This window comes from Xiphias gladius, chromosome 2 (assembly GCF_016859285.1).
Source record: "Xiphias gladius isolate SHS-SW01 ecotype Sanya breed wild chromosome 2, ASM1685928v1, whole genome shotgun sequence".
NCBI lineage: Eukaryota > Metazoa > Chordata > Actinopteri > Istiophoriformes > Xiphiidae > Xiphias > Xiphias gladius.
Window position 1 is genome coordinate 2,249,248 of NC_053401.1, and position 21,117 is coordinate 2,270,364.

At 44.9% G+C, this 21,117-nt stretch overlaps 1 protein-coding gene across 1 annotated transcript in view; it reads left to right on the forward strand.

Moving 5' to 3' along the window:
* The window catches only part of LOC120797455 (thyrotropin-releasing hormone-degrading ectoenzyme-like), a 137,973-nt gene that overhangs the window by 25,898 nt on the left and 90,958 nt on the right, over nucleotides 1-21,117 (forward strand). The window contains exon 4 of the mRNA XM_040141143.1: nucleotides 9,835-9,961. Coding sequence (XP_039997077.1) covers nucleotides 9,835-9,961 — 127 coding nt within the window. The remainder of the gene's footprint in view (nucleotides 1-9,834; nucleotides 9,962-21,117) is intronic.

Sequence of the window (21,117 nt, forward strand, 5' to 3'; positions counted from 1 at the left end):
AGCCACTGTAAAGTTTAAAGACTGATCTAATGTGTGGTTCTCAAATTCAGGGGTTTTCAATCATTTTTTTCACATAACTTCTTGTTGACCCCCCCCCCCAACCTGGGAATCAGAACCTCCTTAAGGTAACCCTTTTGATTCGTCCTCCTCGCAGGATAAATCTGTTGAGGGGGCTGACTAATGTAATAAGAAAGAAGCAGAAAAACCACAAAGAATTGATTTCCTCTCTACTCTCTACTGCTTTTCTCTCACGTCAGATATTGGATAGTTTTACCTCCTCAGGCTTCCAAATATTACTCACATTAAACAGTGTGAGAACGGAAAACCAAGGGCAACACACACAGGGGTGTATGACGTACATCCAACCACCTATGCCTACTTTCCTATTTCCTGGCATCCACAGACACCAACACGTCACAAAATAAGCAACTTTATCAAAATGACTCCCATGATAGGGACATCACGACGACTTCACTAATTCCTCGATTCCTAAACTCCCAGAGAATCACATTACCACGTCAGAAGAAGGCTTTTATTTGTCTTACGATGCTGAAAAAGTAGAGGAAAACTACTCTGATGGGTCAATCTATACATATCACGTATGGCATTTGCATGGAGAGCAACCTGCTGCCTAAAAACACGTTTGTACAAGTAAACATCATATCTTGGTTTTGAAAAAACCAAAATATGTCATTTGAGTGCCAATTCCAGGTTTTTGATGTCTTCCATGTCGTTGTATGTTGTTTTCTTACGCAGAAAAAAAGAAGCAGGAGCATTTTAGAAAAAGACAGTTATATGGCACAAACACTATTCCAGGAGCTGTTTGTTTTTTGGAAAAAAGCCCACCGAGCAACAAGACTGAGACTCTGCAGCCGAGCGTGCGGCTCTGTGAGGCTGAACTCATTTCCTTCCCTAGAGCCACGCTGTTAGCCTGGCTAAAAACAATTCAAAAAATTCAATAAGCCCCACTCTAATATCCTTTGACCCTTTATCAGTAGTGATGTAAAAAAAAAAAAAAGTAACTTATTCTGAGGGTTCATTTCCCCCACTGTTGTGGGATAAATTTCAACTTGAGACAATGACAGAGTTGACCTGAGCATCTCTGTTTTATGGCACCGTGAACAGTTACGTGAGTAGAAGATGAACTGGTCTCCAAAAGGCAGAATGTAATGCGATGTGCACGATCAGCCGAGACATTAAGCATGGGCACCCGGACCGGTCTGCGGCTACGCAGCCCCATATGCAGCAAGCAGCAATACACAGTATATGCTGACAGCTTTCTATCATAGTCAGCCACCACACGCTTCAACAAGCCCTGGGTACCCATGGCCCCGCACTGGTTCACCGGTTGTCCTTCCTCTGACCTTTTTTGGTAGATACTGACCACTAGATACCAGGAACACCCCACGTGACCCTCCGTTTTGGTGATGATCTGACCCAGTCGTCTAGCCATCACAGTTTGGCCCTTGTCAGTTGCTCGGGTCCTTACGCTCGCCCATTTTTCCTGCTCCCTGCACCTCAACTTCAGGAACTGATTGTCTACCTGCTGCAGGTGTAACGCCATAATTAACAATGTTATTTACTTCGTCTGCTAGTGGCTGTAACGCTCCGGCTTATCGGTATATACTGTAGGCTAGTCTAGAAGCAGGCAGGACTTTGTCTCTCTATGGAGGAGGGGATTTTTTTTTCACCAGAAGACGCACGTTGCCTCTGCCGGCTTGCCGTTCACGCTCTGGTCCCTCTATAGTCAACAATCATCTCTTTTTGTCTTGTTGACATTGACAGAGAGACTGTTCTCCTTGCTCCGGCTCTCGGGCTGTCTCACTTCATCGCAGCGGTGTCGTCTGCAAAAGTGATGATGTGACTGGACAGATGTGTGGCGCTGCAGCCACGGGTCAGCAGTGTTTGTTATGGAGGGAGTAGTGCCTGTCTGAGGCCTGTTGATCTCAAAGTCAGGGACCCACATGCGTTGTGAGGAGAGTGTGTTTGTGTGTGTGTGTGTGTGTGTGTGTGTGTCGGCGTACTCTCTCGGCGCTCGTATCAGTTGCTAAACCATCCATCAAATTACCGTGGCAACCGAGCGTCCATCACCCCATCCATCATCCAAGGGCGACAGACGAAGCACCAGAACGCAGCGAGAGATGTCACGGACGACTGGAGAGATAACAAGGAGAGAGGGGAGGAGAGGAGGAAAGTGATGTAAGGAAGAGAAAGAAGGAGAGAGGAACCAGACGAGAGAGAGTTGACATGAATTAAGAGATGAGCGAGTATAAGGGAATATTTTGCATTTGTGGTTTAATCTGTCTTGTTTTCGTGTCCTGTTTGCCCGAACATTGAATGATGTTCAGCTTTGAATAGAAAATGTCACCGTGGCTTTGGCTGTTTCTCATGTTGATTGACTGACTGATAAGAATGAAGGGATGTTTCAGACCTGTCGGCGTGCCTACCTGACCAGACGCCTTAAAATCAAATCAGATGGAAGCAGCTAGCGTACCAATAGCCTAAGAATTGAAAAAAAAAAAAAAAAAAAAAAAATCTATACTGGCAAATCCAAAACTCATAACCCACCATAAAGGGCGTATTGTCATTTTTTTATTATTTTATTTTTGGTATAGAATAAACAAACAAGATATAATATGTTAATTTTTGAACTTTAGAGGTGCTGCTAGGCGGATTCTGTCTTTGTCGGCTGCTTTCCCCTGTTTTCACTCTTTATGCTAAGCTAAGCTAACTGGATCCCGGCTGTATCCGTAGATTTAAACGGCAGATATGAAAGTGCTATCGACCTTCTCGTCAGTTAAGAGTAGTAAGCTTATTTCCCAAAACGTGTCATTCCACTTTCTTCCCAATAAGTGTAAAGTAATTATATTGATATTTTTAGATCCTGGAGCAGAAGTTTGAGTCATTTTCGCGCATAAACCCGTTAATGAGAGATAGTTTTTCGTCAACGCACGTGTGTAGGGCCGGCATGTAGCTTATAACGCTACACAGGTACAGAGAGCAGCTACCGCATGCACGGCGGACCACGTGAATGTGTCTAGCATTAGATTCCTGAAATTGTGGTCCCTGTCCACTACAGAGTGAGACCCCCTACACGGCTCATATAATGGCCAAGATATTTATTTCCCTTAATTGCAAAGATTTGACCAGTCTTTTTTTCTGACAGATTGTTATTGGAGACAGGCCTTTCCTGTAGTGCTTGTTTTGAAAGTACTGTATGTTTGATGGTATTATGCTAAGAACCCCCCCCCCCTTTTTTTTTTTTTTTGATCTGCTCCAGTTTGCTGTGATAATTTACCACTGCTGCTGTTTGCTGTTAATCTGCTTCACATTAAAAGCTTTCCAGCAGTTCAGGGGGAATAATCCCTTCACCTCTCCAAAGGGATTTTACTGTGAAACATGTGAAGAAAGTGTTTATTTCATTAACAGCAGTTTAATTCAAGATGGCAAAGTAGAATCCACCAGATTAAATGATGAATAGAAATGTTATCTCTGTTAAAAATAGAAACTCAAGAGCAGCAGAGTGATGAATATTACAAGACTCTGTTGTTGTACTAATTGAAAATAGCCACTAACATTTTTAGAGCGCTAGCAGTAGGGCTCTGGTCAGTCAATCCATCACTTTGGTCCAAACTAAAATATCTCAGTAAATTTTGGATGACTTGACATGAAGTTTGATGCAGACATGCATGGTCCCCAGAGGATGAGTCCTAATAACTTAGGTGATCCCTGGGCTTCTCCTCCAGCGCCACCGGCAGGTCAAATGTATCACTTATCCGATGAAATACATCAAACAGCTGCTTGATGGATTGGAACAACATTGGTACAGACATGCATGGTCCCCAGAGGATGAGTCCTAATGACTTAGGTGATCCCTGGGCCTCTCCTCCAGCGCCACCGGCAGGTCAAATGTATCACTTATCTGATGAAATATATCAAACAACTGCTTGATGGATTGGACCAACATTGGTACAGACATGCATGGTCCCCAGAGGATGAGTCCTAATGACTTAGGTGATCCCTGGGCCTCCCCTCCAGCGCCACGGCAGGTCAAATGTATAACTTATCCGATGAAATATATCAAACAACTGCTTGATGGATTGGCACAACATTGGTACAGACATGCATGGTCCTAAGAGGATGAAGCACACAGATCTGCTTGCATGGCTGTATACGCTTGTTTCTCAGTTTTTTTTTCCCCAGCTAACATTTTGACTTGTAATATTCCAGTATTCCATACACAGGGTATTAATAAGCTCTGCCTAAGTGGACAACTTCAGTAGAAACAAAGTCCCTCATTTGTGAATATAAGGGCAGTAATTGGTCAAACTGGCAAACATTCCTCTGATTTATGGAAACATTGCAAACACTGGACAAAGTGGAAGCTTCATCAGTCACTTAAGAGATTGTTTGGAAATTGGAAATTTATACATCCGTACATATATTTTCCAAACAGCTTAGCAGGGTCACGCGGAGCCGTAGCGAATCCCAGCATGCAGTGGGTGAGAGGCAGGGTACATCCTCAACAGGCGGTCACAGAGCTAAAAAAACAGGACCAGCAACCTTTCACAGTCACGATCACATGTCGGGGCAATTTAAAGTTTCCACTTCAGCTGACCTGTGTGTTTTGGGAAATCCACACGGTACAGACAGAACACACAGACTCGGAGGGGCGAGTTTAAACCCAGGACCTTCTTCTTGTCATGCAACGGCGCTAACCACTCAGCCACCCTGGGTAGGTTTTATTTCAGTTGAAGCAGCATAAGTCAGTCCGGGGAGACGCAGGGAATGTGTATATGCTTATACTTTGAAGGGAGAACGCCCCCCCCACCCCCCACCCCCCTATTGAAAAATGTAATGTGCCATGGTTTCTCCTCACCTGGGACAACATGACTGGAGGCGTTTCAGGAATCCTCAGGAGATGATACTCAATTCAGCAGCTCGCTGCCAGTCCACCGAAAGAAGCTACGATTTCAATAAAGCCTCCACTTTCTGAGCAAATATTCACTCTGCTGGCTGCGGCACTCTGAAATGAATTCTGGTGGAGGGAGGAGAATGTGGGGAATAAGAGCAGAGCATTACAAAGTCTGAATTTTCATTGAAAACTCAGTCCTGCCGGGGGAACTTAGGAGCACAGGAGAGGAGAGGAAAGGAGGATGAAATCGAAGAGGAGGAGCAGGATTGCGAGGAAGCATCAGCATAGTTTTAGTATTTGTGGTAGTGTTTATTCATTAGTAATAATATTAGTATTTATTATTATTAGTAGCAGCAGCGTTTGTGTTAGTAAGTGTGGCTCAGGATCTGTTGGCAGCACCTGGAAGTTGCTCCACGTCTTCCCAGATCATTTCCTTCGTTAATTTTTACAATCTATGACGTTGTCATCCTGTAAATTTACCATGCGCTCTATTCTGTACACAAGACATCTGCTGCATGTCTGTCCGGGAAGCGGGAACCCGCCTCAGTTGCTCCTACTGACATGTCTTCCATTTTTTTCCCCCTGCGAAACGGTTTTTCATGGGGAGTTTATCTTTATCCGATTCAAGGGTCCAAGGACTGAGGGTGCTGTAAATATTGTAAAGTCCCTTGAGGCAAATTTGTGATATTTAGTATATTTTGATGGCATATTATTGAATCAGAATCTAGCATCAGATCCAATTAGGTTTAGCTTCCTGATCTGTAATCACCTTTTTGGGCTGAGAGGCAGAAAAAACTGCAGTTTTTGGTGGTAGCGGAGATGCTCACAGCCTGTTGGAGCATGTTAACCTCACAACAGCCAAAAGTTTCACTGTAGCCGCTACAGAATTGAGTTTGTCTGTAGTTTTGACGCATGTCTGATTTTATTTTATTATTATTTTTCTTTCCAATTCCTCTATGCATCCGTCTCAAATCGATGGGCTACTCGCTTCTCCGAGTTGACACGAATAATCCTTCTTTCACGTAGCGGCGATGTGTTTTACAAAATAAAATCCCTCTTTAGCAAAACAAAACTATAATCCACAGGAGTATCCAAAAAAAGATGATCCAGAGTAAATGGATTCCGAAAGTCCAAAGTCAGTGGCGAGAACAGCTGTGTCGAGCCAAACTGTCAGCGAGGCAAGCTCCGTCCTTCAGTGACTGCTGACTACTGGGCTTTTCACATCTGACCTCGGGCTCACAACAGCAGGAGGCTTGCCTTACATACAAAGACGGCATAATTGAATCATGCAACACAACTGACCATCTACAGAGCAAAAAAACATTCACAATTGCTGAACACATATCTTCATGCAGAACTGGGATGGCACTCGGAGGGACGCACGCCTCCGCCAAGGCCAGTGTCTAATGAATGAGCCGAACGAATCCTGCAGGTTCACCCACAGAGCTGGATACTGGACGCAGTCTATCTTCTCCTTAGTGTTTTTTTGCCCCCTGCGGTTTAACAGGTGATTTTTATGTGACACAAACGTAGCGATACCCTGCAGAACCGGGCCTACTGTGCGTTGGGACTGTACAGAATCCGGTGTTGTTATGCAGCTGTGCGAAATCTGAGTTCATGGGAGTGGAACTAAGAGAGATGGCAGAGTGACATTACTGGGACAGCAATGTTTACCTTGTGCGTGCGCGTGTGTGTGTGTGTGTGTGTGAGAGAGAGAGATATGGCTGTGATACAGCAGCATTACATTATGATGCCACTGTGTTTATGTGTGTGTCGACTCGCTTCCATCTTCATGTGAAAAATGATATGAAACGCGTGTGTGTGTGTGTGTGTGTGTGTGTGTGTGTGTGTGTGCGCGCATGCGTATTTTAACTTTGTGCACTGTGTGTACGTGTGTTTCATTGTGTCTGACAGCCAGTCGCCCGTCGTCCTTCGGCTGGCGGTGAGCCGGATTCTCTCTCTGATAGTAAAGACCATCCAACAAGCACACACAGCTGTAGCCGTGCCCGGGCAGATTTTTTATTTATTTATTTATTTTCATTCACAGGGGCTGACACATGCATATTGATCAGTGATGTCGCCATCTCCCATCGCCACGGTAATGTCGGTCTGTCAGCTGATAGTGTCTCTGTGTGTGACCAGTGTGGCGGCTGCTCCATCCGTCACAGACCCACAGGGCTGGCAGCTAGCTGGACGTGAAGAGGGATGGCGTTGTAGAGCGAGCTGCGTTACAGCTAAACAAACGCACGCGGTGGATGTTCCCGCGGTGGCTCGTCGACCGGTGTCAAAGCCAGTTACACCCCAGGGCGTCCGGTACGTGGACTTGTGTGGACTCGTGGCGTTGGGGAACACTGCTGTCCTCGCGTGTTGTCACTTGGTCTGGGCTGAAGACGACAAGTTTGAAGAGTTAAAAAAAATAAATAAATAAAATAAAAATCAGTTGTTCCTCCAGCGCCACCTTCAGGACAAACCTTACATGTTTTAGCCCCACTGATGGTAAGACTCTAAAAAAAGAGCTAAGTCATCCTAACGTTCATACAGAACAATGAGCTCCTGCTAGCAGATGCTAACAGGACCTTTAGACTTGATAGGTCCTTGAGTGCAATTACACAGCGAGATTAGCCCAGTTGACATCAAACTCTGGATGTGGATTGGATCAGGCAGCTGCAGCAGCTCATTTTCTCTTGGAAACTTGCCAAATTGGTTTTAGCTCAGAAGCAGTTTTTTTTTTTTTGTTATTAGAAAATCGACTCAGACGGAGCAGACGTCTGTCCGTCCGTCAGCCTGATAGAATCGCTTCGGTTCAAAGAATCAGTCGGGAGTCACTGACGAGAAACGTTTCTGACAGAGCCGTAGAATCACAACAGACAGGCAGATTGATGCCACAGTAACAAACAGTAATATGGTATCAGGGACAGTTAAAATTATCAGTCACGTTTTTGTTTTTAACTTCATTTTCAATGAGGTTGCCAAAGTTTTCAGTCAGACGGGAAACGCTCTCGTGTGTTTTCTGCAGGCAAACAGCGAGGATCCCAAAGCAGCGGGTTTCCTGCTTCAGTCTGCTCTCTGGGAGCAGAACTGTTATTAAATGCTGGCTGCCTTTTTAAAGCCAACCTTTAGAGATCGTTTAAGGGTTCACGTTTCTCCTGTTGTGTTGGAATCTTTAGCCATGTTAGCTGCATGGACCTAGGGGCGGCAGTGTCGGTTGGTGGATCCACCACTTTGCTCCAGACTGAAATATCTTCACAATTATTAAATGGATTGGCTGGGGATGTTGTACGGACATTAATGATCCACAGAGGACGAATCTCAGTGACTTTGGGGATCCACTGACTTTCCACCGTGTGCCAATAGCAGGTCAGAATTTTAGCTTCGTTGTTCCTGGAGGATAAATCTTAACTTCATTAGTGATCCCCTGACTTTTCCTCTAGCGCCACCACGAGGTTCAGGTTTCTGGCTTTGAATGAAATGTCTCAATAACTGTTCGGCCGATTGCCATGAAAATTTGTTCACATACTCGCGTTCGCATAACTGTAACAACTTTAGTGATCGTTTGCCCAGTTGACCAAATAACCAATGACATTCCCATCAGGCCCCAGCTGTATTTTGTGTTTAGTGCTAGCTGACACATTTTTGACTAAACAGAGAGGGTTAGCATTGTCGACATGACACCCTCTTAACATCAGCATTGTCATCGTGAGCGTGCTAGCATGTGACGTGTTCATCGTAACGATTGACATGGCTGGAGGAGTGGGAGCTATACATATATTAGATAGGTGAGCGACAGAACACTTTTGCACATTGCCAGTAGCCTTTCTAACTGTTTAGCCCGGTGGAGAAAAAGAAGGTGAAGTGTCAGACGGTTTCTGTCACTGTTCTGTTAGTCAAGTTTCGGGGCAGTCGGCGTATCGAAAGAGGCTGCACGCAGGAAGCCTCGTATCCGCCGTAATGCACTGAAAAGTTAACTGTGAGATAGTAACGATGAACAGAAACAGTTTTGAAACATCAGGTAATTATTTAGAATTGTCCCATTAACAGTGATGTGAGTGTAACTCGTGGCTGTGGAGCTTCAGGGACACACACACACACACACACACACACACACACTGTCAGCATGTCATCCCGATGTTCTTTCAGCGAGGTCACTGCACTACCCGAGCTCGCTGATAGGTGCGGAGCAGTCACGTGACCTGGCGGTATTGATTATTGATCGCAACGTTTGCCAGATGAGTGTCTCGTGTGTGTGCCGGGGACGGGCAACATGTTATTTTTCCTCGCATGATCTAATCACACAGCCAATCCTCATTGTGGTCTGTGATTATTGGACTTTGACTGTGAGAAAATATTGGAATTCAACTAAAGCAGAACTTTTTCTTCCCCTTGATTTTTTTTCTCGGCGTCTAAAAGTCAATTGTTTTTTCTGGTGCAGCTGTAAATCCATTTTTCTTTGTGTAGATTTGAACAAAACCTCAACCTGACTCCATTATTTTGCCTGGAGAGCTGAACATGATCTCGGGCCTGATTCAGTTACTCTCTCTGTGGGCTTGTCCTGCGTATCGCCGGCCCGATTCCGTCTCTCTTTGTCTCTGTGCACATTTGGACAAAGAAATTCCCTCAAACTTAATTTCTGTGTCTCTGCAGATTTGAATTTAAACTCAGTCTGCTTGTATTATTTTTTTTTAAGTAAAGTTTAATGTACACTCAGGCTCGTTGTGTTTGTCTCCTTGTAGATTTTATCGCAAACTCTGCCAAATTTAATTTCCTTCTCTGTATAAAAAAAACATGGCTTAATTCCATTTTGTTTTCTCTAGGGCTGAGCATACACTAATTCCATTACTTCTGTATGTATTTGTGTTTAGATCCATCTCAATTAAAATAAGCCTGTTTACATTTCTCTTTCTCTGCGTCTTTGTCTTCAGATCCGTCTCTACGCCCGGCCGGATGCCATCTCTAGCGGAGCAGGGGACTACGCGCTCCACATCACCAAGAGGCTTCTGGGATTTTACCAGGACTACTTTAAAGTCCAGTACTCACTTCCCAAGCTAGGTAAGGCTGCGGACGTCGTCCTCTCCCTCTGACGTTACTTGGCGTCGACGTTGCCGTGAAGGTTTTTCGGTTGCGTCCCGCTTTGTCTCGCCAGGATGGCGTCAGCGGGTTCACGTCCAGTCAAAGGCAGCAGGAACAACGCTGTTCCTCTGATGTTTGATTTTCGTGTCTGCATTCATTAAATAAAAATCACACTGTTCACTTTCTATCCCCCTGCTGAAATCAGGAGAGAGAAAACAACTTCTCCTTCCTCTGCTGCCCATTTAAGGGAAGTCAGCCAACTCTTTGTCCTTTGTACAATTACCGTTGGGTTCATCAATTTGTACTCATATCAGGCAGAGAAAATACTCCCTCCTCCTTTTCTGCCTGCGTGTCAGGGGGCTCTACAGTGTGATTGGGTCTGGGAATTGAACCTTCAGTCAGTTCTTGCACGACCGTTTGTGTTCAGACATTAAACGCCGGTGCATCCGAGGGGTTGAGCTTATTTAGTGAACTGTTTTTTGTATGAAGATGTGTTTATACTTTGCAAAGTAAGGACTCAAAGTAAGAACTGAGCCTAATTGTACTGAAACTCAGTGCCGTTTCTGTCCATTTTTAGATTCATGAAGTAGCTGGTGAAGAAAATTCAAGCGTGCTTTTGTCCATTGCATAATTGGAAGAGCTAAGGTCTTTAAGTTTTACTGTTTGGAGCTTTTTAAATGTACTTGTATGGCATCAATGGCTGGACTTGGTGCACTCAAAGGAACTTAATTGAAGCAGGGAAACTAAGGTACTAAGGAAAAGTTGAAGTGGCAGTTACTGTAAAATGGACGCCATGCAAGAAAAGTGTGACAGTTCAAGTGGATGTGATGACAAGAGTCGTTTCAGCTGAAGCGTAGGTACTAAAAGGAGCCGACTGAGGTGACGATAGCCAAGTTTTGCGCTTTCTCTCTCCAGAAATGTAATTTTGTTGTAGCGGTAACAGCTAAGCTCTAAGCACCTGCTGGAGTTGAACTTGAACCCGAAGATGAAGCACTGAAAGAAGTTGAAGTGGCAGTTAAAATGAAAATCACTGGAAGACCAGTGTTTGTTTGCATTGTGAATGAATGTTGTACTCAAGTTTGAGCTGTCTCGAGGCTTGTGTTCAACCAATTACTGACATTCTTGGCCTGTCAGAAGGTCTTAGGGTTTAAAGACAAACCACACTCTAAATTATATTGTTTGTGCTGTACACACAATCACAAAGATCCTTGTTGGCATGCGATGTTAATGAAAGTGATTTTTTTTTCCCAAACAATACACACATTTTGTGTAAAAACATCTTTTCCTGCTTAAAATGAGCTCGAATGTGTCTGCTCGGATCCGAAAGTTCGGTTCAGCCGGATTCTGTGGGCATGTAGTGGGCAAAACTCCAAGCTCTATGTGGTACATTGGCTCTCACCAACACTGGCAGCGCTGCCTAACCCTAGTCCCAGTTTGTGCTTCTCACACACAGCTGCCGGTGGCATTAGCGAGGTTGGCCAGCCTAATACACCCCGGTAGCAAAACGTCATATATGAACAAGATTTATTTCTCCGCAGCGGCAGTAAACACAGCACATCAGCCCCCCCGATAACTGTGAGTTTAGGGCTGACAAACAGCAACTTTAACCTCAACAAATAGCAGGGCTACAGCTACGCACTCCGCTGAGAGGGAGGGTTCTAGCAGGGAGCCTTTTTGAGCCAGAGAATTTGAAACCCCAAAACAAGCCTCTTCTGCCAAAATGGAGGTCAGTCTCTCGAGTTCGTGAAAACATTTGTGGAAAAGTTCCTGCAGCCAAAAAGAGACATCAGTTGTGGCCAGGCAGCACCCTCGTTTTGGGATGGATGGTAGATCCCTCCACCCTAGTTCCCATTCCACTTTGCAGTGTTACTATATGGTACAAAAAAGGGACATGGGGGAATGATTTTAGAGATATTCTCATTTTTCTGTCTGGACCACACGTTTTCCCTCATACTGTAAATCTTTCAGCCTCTCAGCAGCAGCTCTACCTTATAAAAATGAACATGCAGCTCAGTGCGGCCACATTTGGTGTTTACGCTCCCCTCTTTCCTGTCCAACTTAATGAATCGTGTCAGAGCAATCGAATTTCATCTCCCTGTCCTCCTTCTCCTTCTTCTTCTTGTGTCTTCATAATTGTTTGCGTTCTACTCTTCTGTCCTGCAAGAATCAATTAGCCGTGTCACTGTGCATTTCCTTTCTCCTCTCCACACCCAAACAAGCTAATGTGATCACTGTGGCTCCATATTGCATGTGTCAGACACCTCCTTCCTGTCCACATTCATTCGTCACATTAGAAATTCCCTTTCAGTCAAAGTTTGCCGTTTGTTTCCATCCGCCCAGGGTAGCGTTGACATTTACTTCCCCTCCCCGACCTTTACACAGGTATTAGCTGCATTAACAGGCCACAGAGTCCAGGCCAGGTCACCCAAAGGTGTCAGTTGAAAATCTTGTTTCAAATTATCAGGACACTCTGAGTCTCAGCTGTTACTATAACCAAATGATACTGAACTTTTGGCATCTCCCGAAGAGCTCTGAAAGGCTTTTAGGAACCTAGTGAAGTTAGAAAATAATCACGACCATATCATCTCTTAGAACAGACAGTGTGTGAAAATCTACAAATTTACAGTGGGCATGAAAGGTTTTCATATAACGGCAGTGATGTAATGGAACAAAATACTTATGCAACACAAAACTGTTTTCAAGCACAGAACATGCTACCTAACGTGCTGGCATGTACTACGCATCAAAGCAGCCAATTAGAGGCCTACAGTCCAGATGTGGAGACTCCTGCATAGCGTTGTTAAGCATTTTATACATTTATTAGAGTTATTAGAGACTATTAGAGTTGTTCATCCTCAGGCAAGTGCATGAGAACAAACAAAAAGGGAATCCACACATCAAAACGTTGCTCCTAAGCACTACTGGAGGTGAAAAACTCCACATGGTACCTGTAAGTGGTGATGGCTGAGCAGTATGTCAAGAATTCAATGGCCTGGAGACAGAAAGTCTCCGGTATTGTGCGTCGGGATGCTTCAGCCCCGGGCAGCAAAAACACCTTTGCTTAGCCGTGCCCTTCAGTAAAAACCTGCCACACCTGGCTTCTGGACTCATGCCCGACTCGTGATGGATGACGCACCACAATCCACCCAGGTGTGCTGGTCTGATTCCAGGTTGCCAGCGTTTGCCCAGAGCTCGGCCATGTGCTGCTAACCGGAGTTGACTCTCGCTCCAAATCAACCCGTGCCCCCTGTCCCAAAACCGAGCCAAAAGTGGGGCCAAAATATGGGCCAGAGCCAGCCCACGTTTGGCCCTCCAGGATGCCAACGCTCTACATTTGTCCTACAGAGATGGATATTTTCAACTTTTTTTTATCTGCTACAGTATCTCTGTGATGGAAGATTTGCACTTTAACCGGATTGTGGTGCAAAGTGGATAGAAGAGCCCCTCGGGTCACGGGGCGGTTCGCACCACTTGGTTCTGGTTAAGATCGTGGCAGCTGAGCTCTGTACAGTCTGAGATTTGTGGTACGGACAACTGGAGACACTGTTACAGTGTGTGAGGAGATACAGTAAAAGCTCCTGAAATGGGGTCTGTGTCCTTAAAAGTTCAACTAGATTGTATTTTTTAAGATATTTCTAATATGACGGTAAGATGTTGCCTGAACTGAAATCACCGTCGAACGCCACTATCGAATCGCTTTGGATTAGAGTTGCTGCTGTGCTTTCTTGGCCCGGGAGGTGGTGTTGAGAGTCCAGGCTGGATAATCGGGATGGATACCCTTGTAGCCGTCCTGGTTTCCTCAGTGAGGTCCAGGTGAGGATACAGCAGCTGTTGGAGTTAGAGTTCAGGTACTGTAGGTAATAGATGGTGTGATGACGGACGTTACGCTGCCAGTTTAGCGGTGAATCTTGTGGAACGTGGTTCAGGGTCATTTTGTTGACTGTTGTTAGGGTACCCCAAGAGAAAACCCAGGATTCACAGGAGAGACCACACCTCCCATCATGCCTAGGTGTTCTTGGAGACCGACCAGGCGTGGATAAAGAAAGTTGATGGGAAGAGGATGTCTGGGGTGGCTTCGAGCGTTGCCACAGTGGTCCTTGACTAGAGTCAGACTCTCAAACGGATAGATGGAAGGGTTACTATGTTGTTGTGCCAGTACTCTCCAAATCCCCAAACGTCCTCCCAGCCCAGTGTTTTTGAAGTTTTGAAACTCAAATTAGCTCAAAACTCGAGTGTGAACTGTTCTCAACACATAAATGCAAAGAGAGCAATCTCTCTGTGCGGATTCTTCTTCTTTGATTTGGTTTTCTGTTTTAAACGTAGTCAGATTTTTTTTCTGTTTTTCTTCCAACTGTGTGTTTGTGTGTGTGTGTGTGTATCTGAATGCATTCTTCCATTATGAATCTGCTTTGTGTGTGTCCTCGGTGCTCATCTACATCTATCCACATAACTGTAGATTCTCTGAGGTTGTGTGTCTGCATTCGTGCTGATGTTGACATCAGTCTTTACCGCACCTTGCCTCTTACCCCACCCACTGCTGCCAGCTCTCACTCTATTTGTGTGTGTGTGTGTGTGTGTGTGTGTGTGTGGTCCCACAGCCTCAGGGCTCCATCTGTTGTCATGCAGGGCCTTGAGCTCCCCTGAGAGAGCGAGAGAGAAGTGATGAGCTGAGATACAAATTTAAAGGGACAGAGAGAAAACAGCTCTGTACAGCGGCATGAAGACAAGGATCCATAACAGTGAAGAATAGTGGTCAGAATAATTGAGTCCTTTGTCCTGTTAGAGACGACGCGTAAAGACGCCCAACTGTGTGTCCAACGCTTCTCATCTCAACCCTCGAGTGACACTGAATCCCCTGTGGATATTCATGGTCCCCAGATCGTGAAACCCCCCCTAGAGGTTTCCACAAAAATCTTTCCCTGGAAAAATCCCAGCCGGAGCCGGGGATTCTAGCACGTGCGGCTGCGTGTGTCGCTGAGCCTGCTGAAGACATCATAATCATATGTGCTAAAAACACAGGCTCCCTCTCCAAAAACCCTGTCGATGCAACTGGCCTGGACGTATTCTGAAATGCAACAGCTGCAGTTTCTTTTTTTTTTTTTTCTTTATTTTGATGATCGATTTTCACTTTTTCACACATTCATCACAAAAGACGCAAACACAATCATGCAGATTAAATCCACTGCAGTGCGTGGACGTGCAGAAACACAAAACAAATAAAACAAGCAGCTTAGACAACAGTCAAAGTGCTACGCATAAAACCCCAGCATGACACTGGATGAAATACTAAAAGTGAAATGAACTCATACATAATTGACTGACATGCAGATTATAGTAGATACATTATTACTCATTATGCAAATTGTAGATCTTTACTAAAATACTAATCACATTCCCCATCTCTTTGCTTTAGAAGCTTTAAAAGTAAAGTTTTTTTAATCCTGTTTTCAAAAACTGTAACAGATTCTGAGGATCTCATTTCATCTGGTGCTGCTCCAAATTCCACACGCTGAAAGGATTTCCATCTAAACCTACGGTATCTTTAATCCTCACTGTGCCTCGTGTTATACTGATTCTGGTCTCCAGTGCACCCGGACTCTATGAGCAATGTTTAACCACTCTAATGATTTCAAACGGCCTGTACTGAATTAACAGCGGAGCTGTGTGGCAAAGTATTTCTTGGAATAACTGGGGGGCAAAATCCTAAAAAAAAAAACGAAGCATGTGGTTCGGCAAGTGGCTTAATCTGACTTGCAGGCCTCCAGCCCCCCAGAGCAGAATGTAGGGGTGCTTTCGACGTAGTGGACGCTGAGTTCGGGGCGCAGTGTTTCCGCAAAATGCCCGAGAGCAACTCTGCCATTGCTCGAACCCCGGAAACAAGCACGCAGGAACGGCTGCTCGCAGCAACCGTTCCCTCTCTTTTCCCTCCACCCTGCCTCGCCTCGGGCCGGCGCTGAGACCTTCGTACACTCACAACACCCGCGACCACTCCGGCGTGCTCGAACGGGTAACGTCGAGAAGATATGAGGAACAGCAGGATCAGAAGCGCGCGTGTGTGTGATCGGCACTTCGTAAGAACAACAGTGCGATGGACCAAAGATCATTTTATCAGTGGCGGAGGAAGTGCTCAGGTTCTTGTCTATGACTATAACAAAGCATTCAAACTCCTACTTAGGTAAAAGAACAAAAGTTTTTCGATTTAATTTACTTAAACTGACAAAAATAAAATGACTTATTATGCAGTAAAATGGTTTTTTTTTGAGAACTACTGCATAGTTCACCTTTTCAGGCCTCAGTCAGTTACTTAGTTAAGAGGGGAAGTGTCTCTTTGGTTTAACTGTTTTCAGCTCAAAGACATCTGAAACACGACAACAGGCCCAATAGGTTCAGAACCGCTGGCTTCATTTTTAACCCGGGGTTACGTTTTATAAGCTTATCACATTTTTTAGATAGAATCTTAATCTGCAAAGTCGCTATATCAAATAGATGTGGTGCAGGAAAAAGTACAACATTTGCAAGTAACAAGTGTTAAGTGGCAGAAATACTCAAAATCTTATACTTAAGTAGGGTACTTGAGTAAATTTACTTTCCAGCACTGGAAATGGATGTAATACATGGCGAGAAGCCACTGTATTCCTGGCAAGTAATACTTTTAAAATGACGGGAAACCCCTGGAATCCCGGTGCCACTTGGATCTCGGGCGAACTCCTCTGAGGGACGGTCAGTGTACGGCACAGTAATGAGCGTGCCAATGGGGTCCGGCAGGCGGGGGAACCCTAAGATCCACCGCAGCGGGGACAAGTGAGTCACCCGGGAAAGAGATCCCGCTGGGATCAGTTCAGGGTGTCAAGGGACAGACGGGGCCGGTGAAGACTCCGTGGAGGCTGTTTTGACGGCCCACAGTATTATTATTACTGGAGGTGCCGTTCTGGATCGTTCCGGCCCACTATAACCCAGCAAATCCACAGACAATGTGCTGCAGATGCGGTCTGTGTCTCAAAGAAACCTTGACTCTCACTCCCTCTGAGAAGTTTGAAGTTATGAGTTACGTCTTGACTTTACAGGATTTTGTAACTAACTCGTACGGTGCGTCCAGTTTTTCTAAGTTACAGTGTAACTCCCCACACCGCACATCCTGGGAGGAGAAGCTATAATCCACGGAAAATCTGAATAAAATATCTCCCTTCCTGCGCCTCCCAGACGGACAGAACGGCACCGAGAGAGCTCTGAATCTGAAAAATATGTTTTCGGGAAGTTGGTGCCTGTTGAACTGATTAAGTCGAGTCTCGGAGCAGATGAGTCCACGTCAGACCCAGGTCTAAAAGCTGTAGCTCAGGAAATAACAGATCCAGTGGAGCATTCCTTCATTACTTCCTCCACTTCTTTCCCTCTTTCTTCTACCTTGTAAACGAAACCGAGAGATACCCGCGCCCCTCCGCTCTCTGCAGAAACTCAGTCCCAGCCTGGGAGTTGGTTTTTCTCTGATTCTTTTCAGTGCCGGAGTGCAGATAGCTAAAGAAGCGATAACGGGCCTCCCCGGGCTTCCGTAGGAATTCATTTGACTGTTTCCAGCGGAGCAGAAATCTTGCAGCGGCAGAGCGAGCGGGGGCTCAGGTGATCCGACTGTCAGGAGAATTACACTGAATATCTGAGTGTGTCTGAACGTGTGTGTGCGAACACGCCGAGTGGACTAATGTGTTCTGTTGAGTTCTGGCTCCATCTGGGATCCGCAGAGACACACGGACAGCACCGCCTGAGGTCCAACACACACACACACACACACGCACTGAAACACACAGAAACACACCTAGATCCCTCTACTTGTGTATCTTTTCATCTTTTTTCTTTTCGTCTTTTCTATTTTTTCCCTCTTTGTCTCTCGCCCTTTCTCTCATGCCGTCGCCTCAGGGTGACACGCAACAACAGATGGACTAAAGTGAAACACTCGCGCGCACACAAACAGACACACACACACACACACACACACACACACACACACACACACACACACACACACACACACACACACACACATAGAGCTGCAGGCCAGTCAGCTGTCAGCCTGCTGCTGCCTCAGTGAATCTGAGCGCTGATAGTCTCTTCCAGTTAGTCGGTGTGTCCGGCTCATTCAGGGCTGTTTGAAAGAATTTAGCATTGATATTCAGTTCAAGTGAGGAGGACAATCTTTTCAGACGGGGCCGACTTCACAAAGTTTCCTCGCAGAGCATGAGAGGCTGCAGTAATACGAGAAACCGAGCCTCTGAACATTACGTCGCCATCGCAAAACCCGCGGAACTTTATTTTTCCTTCTAGCGGAGATCGCAAAGTGTCCAAAGATATCAGATATATTGGGCTCAATTTTGGAAAACTGCGCATGAAACGAAGCCCTAAACGTCTAAAACATTTCCATTTGATGAATGGGTGCAGCCATAAAAAAATAAATGACCTGGCATTTTAGGTTTGAATATTTCATTGACTGTAAGAATCAAACTTAAGAGCTGGAAGAAGCTGATACACGAAATGCAAGTATAACCCGACAGTGTGTGATTGAAAAAGCCAAATAAAGGGATTTATGACCCACTAAAAGTAATTTCAGCTTTAAATTTGTTTGAGATCCACAGAGACCCTTTTGACAAATACTCCAAAAATAGTTTATTTCCAACTGAAGACTCAAATCAAGTTTACTGCTATTGTTGCCTGTAAGTTAACTAATGAGGCCAAATGACTGTCCTACTGTGGACAAAACACCGTCTGCTCGTTTAAAGCTTCACTAATCAAAATTTTTATAACAATGGACTAAATGACTATGTGTAATATAAAAGGGGTTGTTTGTACTGATCAACCCATAGAAGATTATCCCCAACCCCCTCTACTCAATGTAGCATTGAGCATTTTTCAGTTAATTGTTTTGGTTTTTACATCCTGCAACTTTAATGTTTCGGTTCAGTTTCGCCGCTCTCATTAATTCTGGTTCCATCCGCTGTAGCCTACACTACCTGCTCAGCAGGAAACAGCAGACAGGCACAGTCGGAGACCAGCCGGCTAACGTGGTGGAGCATTTAGCAGCTGAAGATCCAGATGTTTTCCGTCGGGAGCTGGTGGAGACCAAAACCAGAGCGAAAAGAAGAGGGAATACTGGACTTTGATTTGTTGGATGGCCAAAAGTGTGTCTCCAAATTAGTACTAATGTTTCTCTGTGTGTGCTGGATTTGTAAAATAGGCAACTTTTTATCCTCATTCATCCTCTCAACTGTTGCCCACAAGTGGCCTAAACAAAATAAATCAATACAGGCAGAAATTAAAAATAAAGACGTTCCTGAAAAGAATATTTCTTAACAGCAAAAAAAACCCAAAAGATATAATTTAGGCCAAGTCTTTCCGACAGGCACAAACTGTAGCTATTAAATAAAGTTGTGGAAAGTAATTCAGAATCTGTCCACGACAGTTGGCTTGTCCAAGGCTTGGTCTAAACCCCTGTTAGAGCCTTTTACAGGCACATACAGCATGTTCATTACACCCCACATAATGAAAGTGGACAGAACAAGTAACATACTGGTGATTTATCTATAATGGAGCCTTGCCAGTGGTGCAGCTACAACTTATTTTCCTGATGTTGGCTCCGGAAGAAAGGGCCACTGGATTTTTAAATGTAAAGCTTTTATTAAAATACAGACCAACATTAGAAATAAAAGAAAATGTGTCTTGAGAAGATATTTTTGAGGAATGTCGGTGTTCATGAGGTTGACGCATGTTTCATGTCTGTGTGTTCAAAGCAGCCAAATCAGCAGTGTTTGACAACCTCTGTTCTGGTCGGTTAAATATCCGAACATCACTGATGACCATTTTCCAATCTCCATCAGTTTTTCACTGGAAAGAAGTGGAAGTGCCTCAGTCCATTAGCTGAATTTCTCTCGTTTGAAGAAAACACAACGCACTGGAATAGAAATACGTCCTGTCCAGAAGGAGACTTATCAGAGTTTACAAATCAAATGAAAAAAAACGACATCTACCTTTGTACCAACGAGATTGCTATCAGACCAGGCTGCTCTTAGTGCTTTTCTGCCCTTTAAAGATGCTCAGAGTACATCCACTCTGCAGGCCGTTTCCGTGCTGCCGGGAAAAAAAAGCAGACTCAAAATGAATGAAGATGTTATCGCTGTTATCTACTTCCAAAGTCTTTTAGCAACAATTTCTTTCCACGACCCCACCACAGAAAGGTAATTTGGAGGTTGGTCTGTGGTTCAGAGGACAGGATAGATGAACGCCGGGTCTCTTTAGGACACAGTCTCTGTTTCAAAGCAGTTTGGGAAACAGCCAGAGGTGAGGAATTTATTTCCAGCAGTGAGCAAAGCAGAGCCAAAACCATCCTGGAGAGAGGAGTTTAAAGGGATTATTTCCAAAGAGCTGGAGGACAACAGTCAGTGATGAGCCTGAGCGTCTCAGATCCCGAGGAGATACCGAGGTGAATTGATTTCACAGAAGAGAGCGGAAAGCCGCCTCAGCTAAGGAGACAACATCAGGTTCAGGGTTAACAAGCTCATCACTGTTTTGCAACTAAAACAAAGAACTGTATGGAATTGTTTGTGGGTGTGCTTGAAATGCCTTTTTTCCTAACTAGCTGTGGGGCCTCAGGACGGGGGTGTTGTTTCGAAGCCACACAAAACCTCATGGATGCTTTAGTCGTTAATAAGACGTATTAGCGACTGTTGCGTCTTTGTTAAAATGGCGAAGCGTGCAGAATGCTGGCGTCCGGCCCGGCGCTTAAGTGAGGCCTGCCTGCGGACCAATCGCTCTATCTGGCTGAGGGGTCGACACGTCAATAGCGCCGGCGCTTTTGACCAAAACGCGCCGTCACGCTTGGTCGCAACACCTCTCTGCATGTTGTTAGAGCAATCCAAGTAACGTTGGGGCAGCGCTTTCTCCCTAAATGGGGAATGAGGCTGTACAGAGCTCACTAGATAGTTGCTCGAGACATGTTTTGTGCTCTCGATTTTTAAGTGAACCCTTTACACTCTAGGTATTGAGCCTAGACCCCCAAGAAGTCAGAAAAATTAGTTTTATTTTTGTTTTATTAGTTTTATTAGTAACATTAGAGTAAATGTTACTTTGAGTAAAGGTTTGTTGCAGTGCTTAAT